Genomic DNA, 11852 nt, shown 5'->3' with positions numbered 1-11852 from the left:
CTGTGCTTCGTTAACAAAACAAACCATATATGATACATACAGATTTAAACATTTATAAAATTCCAAAACATTTAAAAGAGAAAAATTAAATGAAAGAATCCTCTCCAAAATCTGGCACCAGCTTTGATTAAACAAAACAAAAGTACAAACAAAAGTCTTCAAACAATATACAACATTTAAACAACAGCAGGTATTAAATATTTGTATTAAAATCATCTTTCAAATCCCAAAACCAAAGTGTTAATTGGGGCAGAGGAGCTATATATATTTTTATTTATTTTATTTTTTTATTTGGAAGAATGTTTTTATTTAATATATATATATATATATTTTATATATATATATATATATATATATATATATATATATATATATATAAAAACTTTCTTCCATTTAATTTAAATAAAACTATAAAACCACAGAATAACATTTTCATCTCATCGTCTCTCTGTCCTTCTCTTGGCTCCGGGCCCGTCTATCCTCCTGTCATAATTTTTTAACAAACTGAAAGAGTACTTCACATACAATGCTGGCTACCCCCCGGGTTGAGCACAGAGGAGATGGAGATGTCCAGGAGTCTGCCCTCATACAAGACAAACTCTGGCCTGTTCTCCTCTACCTTGGCCATAGCCAGCAGAGCCTTTGCAGCCCGACACATCATGTTAACACTGGGGGGCTCCATGGGGGGGTGGTGGGCCATGTGCAGCAGGCTGTGGGGGTTCTGTTGGTACTGGGCCATGCTCACCCCATCCTCCAGGAAGCCCATCAGGTTACCCACGCTGCTTTTCTGTACTGCGATGGCGCGTGCCGACGTTGCGTCCCCCTGTGCCAGGTTGGAGAGGGTGGCCACAGCCATCTCACGGTAAACCTGGTTCTTACGCTGACCCACGTAGCGCACCAAGGTGGCATACAGCTTCTCCTGGCGGCTGAACGGCGGCGTGGCCAGCAGCAGGTCCACGTTGTTGTCCTGGATGCTCAGCTTGCACAGGCACTCCAGCACCAGTCTCTGGGGGGTTAGGGGGGAGTGGGGGGCGGCCGAGGGGAAGGGGTCCTGGGCCTCGGCAGAGGGACACACCATCCAGTGGAGTAGGCCATCCAGGATGGGCAGGCAGATGGTCTCTGGGTAGAGGGAAAGGTCCAGCTGGCCAGAGATGTTAGCCAGGGTGACCAAGGTGTCCTCCCTGAGTACAGTGAGGCAGTCCCACCACCACTCATCCTTACTGCAGGCCAGGCCCTGCTCCTGCACCTCCTCTCTCTGGTAGCTAGGGGACGTCCTCTTCCTCTCTGGGTGCTGGTGGTGGAGCAGCAGCAGTCTGCCCAGGATCAGTACCAGGCCTGGGTGACGGGACATGTCTGAGTCGTTCCCAGGGATGAAGGAGAGGCTGCGGAGGATGTTGGACACACAGAGGCAGCGCTTGGCCAGGGAGTCCTGCCAAGGAGAAGCTGCTGAGAGGGGAGCCTCGTTCAAACAGCGGGGCTCGTCCTCCAGCAGGGTGATGTGCTTGTGGCCCCCACCCTGGTGCAGCCTGAATGGGTAGGTGGGGGCAGAGTGGGTGGGGTGGCCCTCTGACAGAGCCTCGAGCCGGGCACACAGTATGTCATCGATGGTGGCGGTGATACGATTCCCCTTCTCCTCTGAGTCAGTCTCCTGTTCTTTATTCAGAATAGCACATTCATCTCTCTCTCCCTCCGTCCTGTCAGGCTGCTCTCCCCTGCCCTCAAAGTGGGTCTGGATGTGGGCCGTGGAATCCCCCCCGCCTACCTGCCAGTGGAGCAGTCCGCTAGTGAACTCTGTCACGTGAGCCAGCTGCTCCGTCATGTCCTCAATCAGGTCCTCTTTGTGCAGGATCTTAATGGGAAACTTGTCGTACTTGCTGGCCTGTTGTGGCCTTGGCTCTGACTGATTAGGATAGTCTTCCTTACTTTCAGCTGGGACTTTCTTACTCTCTGTGGGCTTTTCTCCTTCCTCTTTCCCTTTCTCTCCCTCCTGTTCTTTCTCCCCCTCTTCCTTCTTTACCTTCACTTCGGCTTCAGATTCCTCCTTCGTTCCCTCAGGAGCTGGTACCGTTGCACTGGGGGGTGACATCAGTTCCACTGTAATTTTCTCTGTGATGTCAGCAGGTTTGTCCTCCCCATTTTCTACTTCCCCCTTCTCTACCTCCCCCCTCTCCACCTCCTGTTCAGACTCAGGCTCTGGTTGGCTGGCCTCACAGTCCATCTCAGGTTCAGAGGTCAGCTCCTCCCCTTGGTTACAGGCTTCAGGCCCCAGGAGGGTCTTCTGGCCGATGGTCCCTATCTCATACTCCTCCAGGATGCCAAAGATCTCCATCACACAGCGTCTGAAGTATTCCACTATCAGCTCCAGGAAGCCAGGCAACTGCAGACACAACAAAATAACAAATGACATTAGGGCTTTGGTTTTCAAGCACTTTAGTGTCCCTTAATATTTACAGTGTAATCTGATAAAGATGTGTTGGTTTGTTTTGGGGTGGAGAACTGTCAAGCATTACTAAACGTGAATCCTTTCAGACTGTCTTCAAGGCTCAGTCCTGGATTGGTTGAGAACAACAATAAGAGAAGAGTAAAGAGTGTCTCCAGTTACCTGTGCGAGGGTGAAGGAGGCCACAGTGCTGTCATCATACAGCAGGATGTTGACGGTGTCCAGGGCCCAGGTACTCTCACCCAGCAGACCTGACTTCAGAGACATCATCACTCGCCACGCCTCTGGGGTTCCTGTGGAGAGGACCGGGGTTAGAGGAGACAGGATTGTAGTACCTGTCACAGATATCAAGATAATAACAGTGCTGGTTTGACAATGACAGCAAATAAAAGGACTTGGTAATCGCTTACCTGTGTCCTTTGAGGTAATTTTGCGGCGGGGCTTGAGAAGGGGCATGGTGGCCTCTACAGATCCTAGAGGGTAGTTGAGGTCTCTCCGCAGGTTAGGTGGGACCTGGCCTGGGTGCCCACTACCCTGCCCTGGCATGGGCATGCCCGGTTTGCATGGCATCTTCATGGAGCCCATATAGGCAGCTTTGTTGGGGGACATCCGTGCCTCCATGGAGCGCTGGAAGGAGCCGGGGCTGGGTGCTTGGGGCAGGTGGTTGGCCATGGAGGGGGAGGTCTGGTAGGCAGAGGGGGGCTGGCGAGAGGACATAGGTGTCATACCACCTGACATGTAGGAGGACTGGCGATGGCCTCCATGCCCGAGCCACTGACCATCTTGGATGGGTCGGCCCTCCATATCCTCTCCTCTCCCCAAAGGACCGTATGACGGTACCTGGGAGGGTGCCCCCTGTCTGTTAGAGTAGGGATAACCCATGTCTGTCCTGGAGGGCCACATGTTGGGCCCCTGAGGTCCTTCCATTCCGTTGTTGGAGGGTGGCCCCCCGGCCATCATCTGGGGACCCATGGGTTGCTGGGGGTGCTGCCCCTGGCCAGAGGCCTGCATGCGCTCTCGGCTGTAGGGGGAGGGGTAAGGGAACTGGCCCTGCATGGGCCTCCTCTCAGGACCAGAATAACCAGTGCTGTACTGGTTGTACATGTCAGGCTGCTGGCTGCCGTACTGCATGGTATACATCTCCCCCTCGTGCCTCTTGCCTGGGGGGCCGTACATCTCCCCCTCGTGCCTCTTGCCTGGGGGGCCGTACATCTCCCCCTCGTGCCTCTTGCCTGGGGGGCCATACATGCCCTCCATGGGGCGCTTGTAACCCTGTGGAGAAGCAGAAGATATCAAAGTGATGCTTTTATTCAATACTAAACCAATTATTCAACTATACTCTGCTATACCTGCATCATGAGGCCAGATCAATGAGCTCCTTAGTGTCTGTCTCTCACCTGTTGTTGTGGGTACATCCCTGAGGGGTGCATTCCATATGACATGCCAGGGTACTGCTGCCCGTAACCCTCATGTCTATAGGAAATAACAGAAGGAAGTGATCATTCAATTATAAAAAGAGAGGGAACTTCCCTCTGTAAGAAATATAATTTATTCAGTTCCATTTTGAAGACGTGCTCCTCACCTAAGCTGGGAGGGGTATCTGTTGGGAGAGTATATGCTGCCCTCGCTGTTGGAAGGTCCCATGTTGCTCTGGCTCCCGGGGGTGCCCATGCTCCCCTCCATCCCTATCACATGGTCTGGTCTGAAAGACAGACAGACAAGCCATCAGTTTGCATGAAAACATAAACCAGGCAACATTGGTTTCTAATCTATGGCTGATCAGTTGAGGTGTCTAGTGCCTCTATGCTTACCTCCTGTCATAGCCTGGTCCATATGGGTATTGGGAACGCTGGCCCATGCCTGATGGAGGCCTGCCATACATCTCCTGCATGCCACCGCTGGGCATCTGGCCTGGCATGTAGGAATCCCCCCCTGCCACTGTGGCGAGAGACCAGATGAACACAGTATGAATGGATAGAATGCTGGAAACACAGTGTATAGTGTTGCTGGTGTAATGGTTCATCCACTAGGTGGCACTAGTCTCCTACTAATAATCATCAGCACGATCAGGAGACCCCGCAATGTGATGTGATGCTAACCAAGCTTTGTCATTCACTCACAACTTTTTTTCAGATGCCAGCTTTCAAACTCTAACCATCCTCGGGTGTCAAAGGTGAGAGACCAGATAATGAGTAGGTAAAAACAGGTGTTGCTCGGAAAGACCGGGTGGAAATGTAGGGGGGGGGGAGATGAAGTTGGGACAAGAGACACTCTAAGACATCAGAGGGACTCATAAATGCCATTAAGGCAAATCTCATGTGAAAAACAGCCTTTATATTCCAGTCACAAGACAATGCTCTGCGTCTGCCATGTTTGTACAACTCATCAGCGTATTGCTGTGTACGTCTGTGCCAGTGCCTGGGTCTACTCACCCTTCCTCATGCCAGCGAAGGGGTCCTTCTCGTACTGCATCCTCATCATCACGTCAGGGGGCATGTTTACCCCCTGCTGGTACGGTCCCCCAGGGCCCCCCGGGGGGAGGGAGTTACGCTTCTGGAAGACCGGGTCGCTCACCTCAGAGAACGGGTCCTGCACACTGACCACACTGTTCCTGGAGACAGAGGGGCAGGAAGTAAAAAGTTAAGGACCTAGACATTTTCACATACGTACTGAGATACTGAGGTACAGTATGTACACTCACTTCACTCCCAACCTTCACTACAAATAGGGGTTAAGTTGCTAACATGATATGAAGCAGTGAGAGTGCCTGAATGATGGGTCATGGCATACCTGCTGGCTGGGATGGGGGTGATCTGGCCCTGGGGGTTGAGGCTGGGGTGGGGGGTTTCAGGTCACCTGACATCTCTGCCATGGAGCTGCTGCCTGATGACTGAGGGGTCTGGGGGCCCTGCAGGGACCCTGAGTTAGCTGTTAGATAGAGAGAGAGAGAGATGGTTATACATGAATAGGGAATCTCCTGTGGAGTGCATTGAAACAGTATTGAGTGAGTAGCACTTTCACACTGCCAGCCTATGGCAACTCGCCAAGCCTCTTTAATCCTCATAGAGACCAGGCAGATTTAGAGAGAGGGCCGAGGAACGGGCGGGGGCGGGGGAAATGAGGGGGTTCTGAGGGAGTTCCGAGGCCAAAACCTCTCTAAATGAAGTCAGTTCAGATGGCCTGGAAAGATGGCCTCTCCTATTTCCCCCGTGTTAACCTGTAGCAGGCGGGGTGTCCCTCTGACAGAACGCCAGGCCACAGCACAGCCATCGACAGGGGTGATATATATGTGATGCCAGGCAGGGGGGCCAGCTCCCTCAAATCCTCTTAGCCTATCAGAGGGCCCGCTGGGGCCTATCTCACTAACAACCACAAACTCCCATCACGGGGGCAGCAATAACACTAGCCTAGCCCCAGCGCCTGCCTGCCAAGAGTAGAGGGGGAACGCAGGGACTGCTACGAAGGGGCCGAAGAGGAGGAGAAGAAGAAGGAGGGGATGAGGAGGAGGAAGAAGGCAGGGAAACAGGAGGAAGCGAAGCCCTCTCTGTGGGAATTGCTCATTGGAGAGAATGGTGCGGAACTCGCAGCCGTCGCTGTGGAGAGCTTTATTTGGCAGCTTTCTGAAGATTGTTTTTCATTTTTGGCAGGGTGAACTCGGTGAGGGGTTCATTAGGAGGGTACGCCTGGGAGCACCGCCGTAGTTAACATAGAAGGGGGGTGTCTGTAGGGGCCAGGCTCATCGTATTGTGCACTCCCTACGGTATATCAGAGAGAGATTACCGTACCAGTGGCCCAACCATACTGCACTTCACTCCAAATAGGGGTTAAGTTGCTAACATGATATGAAGCTAGTATCATACCATATGATGCATAAATCATATGAAGCCATGGCTATGAATTTTTCAGTGCATGGGAATATGAAATTATTGAAGGTCTGTAACAACACAAGAAATTATGTAATGCCACGCCACATTACACACGAAAACCCTACAAAGCCAAAGTAGTGAAAGGCGTACAAGTAGGAATGAAGGAAAACATGATGGCTAGTTTTAGTAGATAAGAGAGGCTGGTTCTGTGAATCCTAATGAGCGTTTAGTAAAACCGCTCCTCTGAAACAAGCCTCCCTGGCCTTTCTCTGCACTGCACGCCTCCAACAGGAATAAAGAATGGCTTTAAAAATTCATACTACTTCTGAATTATTCAACAATACCCCCTGCCGCCACATCAGATTAGAGAGAGAGCGGAAAGGAGGGGGAGTTAGACGGATGGTTGAGCCGAGGGCTTTGCTTGCAGTGGGGCTGGGAGAGGAGGAGCGAGGGATTGAGGAACAGAGAGGGAGAAAGGGAGAGAGTGCATAAAAGGGGAGTGTCTTTGGGATGTTCTTCTTCCCAGAATATCCCCTCTGCTCCATAGACAGGGGCCAAACACACACGTGGAGCAACTCAGAACGTAAACACTGGAACCAGGGGTTACTGGCGGGTGGCCCTTTCCTGCACTCAAGTGACCTAGTGGCCTTATGGGATGTTATTCATGTTCTTCATCATTTCATCATTAATTGGTGTTCCTATGTCAAATGGTTTTGTTATATTTCAGTCTTCTGTGATATAAAAGTGCACTATTGGGATACAAACTCAAAATTGAACACATTTCAACTCTATATCTGACATGGTACATGTGTCTTCTTTTTAAGCCCATAACCATGTGCGTGAGATGTGTACTTTTGTATCAAAGTAGATTTGTTTAAGACTACCAAGCAACACTATGTGTGACACTGATTTAGCCCACTGCAGGTAAAGGTTTTAGCAGCATTCCCATCCCAGCGGGTAGACAGGCAGACAGACAGGCTGGCAGACAGAAAAACACTGGGAGGCAGGCAGAAAGACAGGCAGGGCCACACTTGGAGGGAGAGTGGGCGGGTGGGGACATTTAAAGAGCGTGAACTCATGTGCCCTCTACTCTACATTTAGAGGGAGAGATGTGTGTTAGTGTGTAGGTGTGTAGAGGTGGATGACATAAGACAGAAAGCGCTGGCTCATAGGCTTCGTGTGAGTGTGAATAGAGGTTGACTGGAGGTCAGCGTTGTTTATATCCATGACTCCACCCTCATTAATCATTCTCAGGGGAAATCCCCTCCCCTCCTCCCATCTTGGCTGCTCAACAGCTCTCCCTACTCTGGAGCATCATCACCTAGCCGTCAGCTATATATAGCGTGAGTCAGTGAAGCAGCCAGCCAAGCAAGCACCTGGGAGCAGCAGAGTGGATGAGTGGAGAGATAGAGGGATAGTGGGTGTCAAGAGACAGACAGACAGATATACAGATAGGGCAATATGAGGTCTCTCCTGTGTTAGAGCAAAGTATGGAGACTATTCTCTGTCCACTTCAACCAATCATAATCATTGAACTATCTAAACAGCTGTGAAATATATTTATCATAACCAAAATATTGTATTTTCAGCTGTTTGAAGTAAATAATTTTTTTTTTTTAAAGCTGGGACCAAGAGACTGAAAAACAGCTTCTATCTCAAGGTCATCAGACTCTTAAATAGCCCTCACTAGCCGGCTACCACCCGGTTACTCAACCCTGCATCTTAGAGGCTGCTGCCCCATATACATAGACATGGAATCACTGGCCACTTTAATAATGGAACACTTGTCACTTTAATTATGTTTACATACTGTTTTACTCATTTCATATGAACAGTTGAAGTCGGAAGTTTACAAATACTTAGGTTGGAGTCAATAAAACTCATTTTCAACCCCTCCACAAATTTCTTGTTAACAAACTATACTTTTGGCAAGTCTGTTAGGATATCTACTTTGTGCATGACACAAGTAATTTCCCCAACAATTGTTTACAGACAGATTATTTCACTTATAATTCACTGTATCACAATTCCAGTGAGTCAGAAGTTTACATACACTAAGTTGACTGTGCCTTTAAACAGCTTGGAAAATTCCAGAAAATTATGTCATGGCTTTAGAAGCTTCTGATAGGCTAATTGGCATAATTTGAGTCAATTGGATGGAAGTGTACCTGTGGATGTATTTCAAAGCCTATCTTCAAATTCAGAGCCTCTTTGCTGGACATCATGGGAAAATCAAAAGAAATCAGCCAAGGCCTTAGAAAATAAATTGTAGACCTGGTTAGGGTTAGTCTTGTTCATCCTTGGGAGCAATTTCCAAACGCCTGAAGGTGCCATGTTCATCTGTACAAACAATAGTACGCAAGTATAAACACCATGGGACCAAGCAGCCATCATACCGCTCAGGAAGGAGACGCGTTCTGTCTCCTAGAGATTAATGTACTTTGGTGCGAAAAGTGCAAATCAATCCCAGAACAACAGCAAATAACCTTGTGAAGATGCTGGAGAAAACGAGACCTATATCAACATAACCTGAAAGGCCTCTTAGCAAGGATAGAAGCCACTGCTCCAAAACCGCCATAAAAAGCCAGACTGTGGTTTGCAACTGCACATGGGGACAAAGATCATACTTTTTGGAGAAATGTCCTCTGGTCTGATGAAACAAAAATAGAACTGTTTGGCCATAATGACCATCATTATGTTTGGAGGAAAAAGGGGAAGGCTTGTAAGCCGAAGAACACCACCCCAACCGTGAAGCACAGGGGTGGCAGCATCATGTTGTGGGGGTGCTTTGCTGCAGGATGGACTGGTGCACTTCACAAAATAGATGGCATCATGAGGATGGAAAATTATGTGGATATATTGAAGCAACATCTCAAGGCATCAGTTAAAGCTTAGTCGCAAATGGGTCTTCCAAATGGACAATGACCCCAAGCATACTTCCAAAGTTGTGGCAAAATGGCTTAAGGACAAAAAAAGTCAAGGTATTGGAGTGGCCATCACAAAGCCCTGACCTCAATCCCATAGAAAATGTGTGGGCAGAACTGAAAAGGCATGTGTGAGCAAGGAGGCCTACAAACCTGACTCAGTTACACAAGCTCTGTCAGGAGGAATGGGCCAAAATTCACCCAACTTATTGTGGGACGCTTGTGGAAGGCTATCCCCAACGTTTGACCCAAGTTAAACAATTTAAAAGCAATGCTACCAAATACTAATTGAGTGTAAGTAAACTTCTGACCCACTGGGAATGTGATGAAAGAAATTAAAGTTGAAATAAATAATTCTCTACTATTATTCTGACATTTCATATTCTTAAAATACAGTGGTGATCCTAACTGACCTAAGACAGGGAATTTTTACTCATATTAAATGTCAGGAATTGTGAAAAACTGAGTTTAAATGTATTTGGCTAAGGTGTATGTAAACTTCCGACTTCAACTGTATAAACTGTATTCTACTGTGTTTTAGTCAATGCCACTCAGACATTGCTCGCCCTAATATTTATATATTTCTTAGTTCCATTCTTTTACTTTTCGATGTGTGTATTGTTGTGAATTGTTAGATACTACTGCACTGGAGCTAGGAACACAAGCATTCCGCTACACCCGCAATAACATCTGCTAAATATGTGTATGTGACCAATAAAATGTGATCATATCCATAATAATCTCATCATGTAGACTCGTCTACCCGCACTGTATCTGCTAGCTGTTGGCTAAAGTACACATACCAGGACCAGAGTCAGCACGTGTGCCATTTATCACTACAGGTTGTGACAGAACTGTCCGTAGAGTTCAAAATACAATAGAAGCGCAATGAACTTTAGATTTTTATGCGGTACATGAAAACTTAAGCGAAAAAGTACATTTTGTGTGCTCTACTTCATCTCGCAAAGCCTTTTAACCGCATCAAGTCAATTTGAAGGTAACACATCTCAGGTGGGAAAATTGTTGTTTTCTTGCAGATTTTAGAATATTGGCATGAAAATGTGTCAACAATAGGATGGAAACCAACTAGCTTCAGACATACATACATTTCAACAAACCAGTGGTGTAAAGTACTTAAGCAGTTTTTTTGGGGCATCTATCCTTTACTTTCCTATTTATATTTTTGACTACTTTTATTTTAACTCCACGACATTCTTAAAGAAAATAATGAACTTTTTACACCTTACATTTTCCCTGACACACAAAAGTACTAGTTACATTTTGATTGCTTAGCAGGACAGGAAAATGTGTCTAATTCACACACTTATCAAGAGAACATCCATGGTCATCCCTACTGCCTCCAATCTGGCAGACTCACTAAACACAAAAGTCTTTGTTTGTAAATTATGTCTGAGTGTTGAACTGTGACCCTGGCTATCCAAAAAACAAGAAAATTGTGTCTTCTGGTTTGGTTATTATAAGACATTTTAAATTATTTATACTTTTACTTTTGATACTAAAGTACATTTAAAACCAAATACTTTTAGACTTTTACTCAAGTAGTATTTTACTGGGTTACTTTTACTGAGTAATTTTCTTTTAAGGTGTCTTTACTTTAACTCAAGTATGAAAATTAGGTACCTTTTTCCATCACTGCAACAAACATTAATGGCGTCATACTTGTTCAGACCAACATGTATCCCACCGTACCTATCTTGTTTGTCTAATAATAAAAACAACAACACATTTTTCATCCTTTGGATATCTCTATTGCTTGTAATACTTTATGCCATATGGCTTTAAAGTGTGCTATTTTGTTTCTCTCTGAAGCCCTCATTTTTTCAACATTTTTTTAAATGAGTCCAACCCATTGGTATCTCACCACATTTAGACACTCCCAGAATGCATTCATTAGTGAATCAATAATAAATTCAGTACATTAGTTTATACTGGATTAAGTTAACTTTAATTAACTGTAATTTTGTTAGTTATGTTCCAACGCTCCATCTTGTGACAATATCAGTTATTTTTAAGTCTTGGTTTCAATAGTTTATATTTTTTTCTACGAGATTGTCAGTTGGATAGGATCTCTGCAAGGTTTTGTACATATTACCTATCATATGCGTATCATTTTCTGACTCAAATAGGATTCCCTCAACATTGCTCTGTCCAAAAGATTTCAGATTCGAAATTGTGTGATATAAAATATTTTATTCAATTTCAGTGTATGTTCTACTTCCATTAAATATGCTGAGCAAAAATATAAACGTAACACCTAAAGTTTTGGTACCATGTTTTATGAACTGAAATGAAAGATCCTAGAAATCATTCATATGCACAAAAAACATATTTCTCTCAAATGATTTGCACAAATGTTAGTGAGCGTTTCTCTTTTGACAAGATAATCCATCCACCTGACAGGTGTGGCATATCATGAAGCTGATTAAAAAACATGATCATATCACAGGTGCACCTTATGCTGGGCACAATAAAAGGCCACTCTAAAATGTGTAGTTTTGTCACACAAAGCAATGCCACAGATGTCTCAAGTTTTGAGGGAGTGTGCAATTGGCATGCTGACGGCAAGAATGTCCACCGGAGCTGTTGCCAGATAATTGAATG

At 46.2% G+C, this 11852-nt stretch overlaps 1 protein-coding gene across 1 annotated transcript in view; it reads right to left on the bottom strand.

Annotated features, from left to right (window-relative positions):
• Positions 1 to 398: 398 nt before the first annotated feature.
• Positions 399 to 11852, bottom strand: part of LOC135525999 (AT-rich interactive domain-containing protein 1B-like) — a 230430-nt gene continuing 218976 nt past the window's right edge. The window contains 10 exon segments of the mRNA XM_064954001.1: positions 399 to 543; positions 545 to 2377; positions 2603 to 2733; positions 2851 to 3712; positions 3838 to 3913; positions 4023 to 4142; positions 4252 to 4378; positions 4873 to 5051; positions 5231 to 5261; positions 5264 to 5368. Of these exon segments, the coding sequence (XP_064810073.1) occupies positions 487 to 543; positions 545 to 2377; positions 2603 to 2733; positions 2851 to 3712; positions 3838 to 3913; positions 4023 to 4142; positions 4252 to 4378; positions 4873 to 5051; positions 5231 to 5261; positions 5264 to 5368 (3521 nt within the window). The 3' untranslated portion in view covers positions 399 to 486.

The sequence above is a fragment of the Oncorhynchus masou genome, chromosome 32 (assembly GCF_036934945.1).
Source record: "Oncorhynchus masou masou isolate Uvic2021 chromosome 32, UVic_Omas_1.1, whole genome shotgun sequence".
Classification (NCBI taxonomy): Eukaryota; Metazoa; Chordata; class Actinopteri; order Salmoniformes; family Salmonidae; genus Oncorhynchus; species Oncorhynchus masou.
Note: the sequence above shows the minus strand (reverse complement) of the source record. Positions and strands in the feature narration are given on the sequence as shown.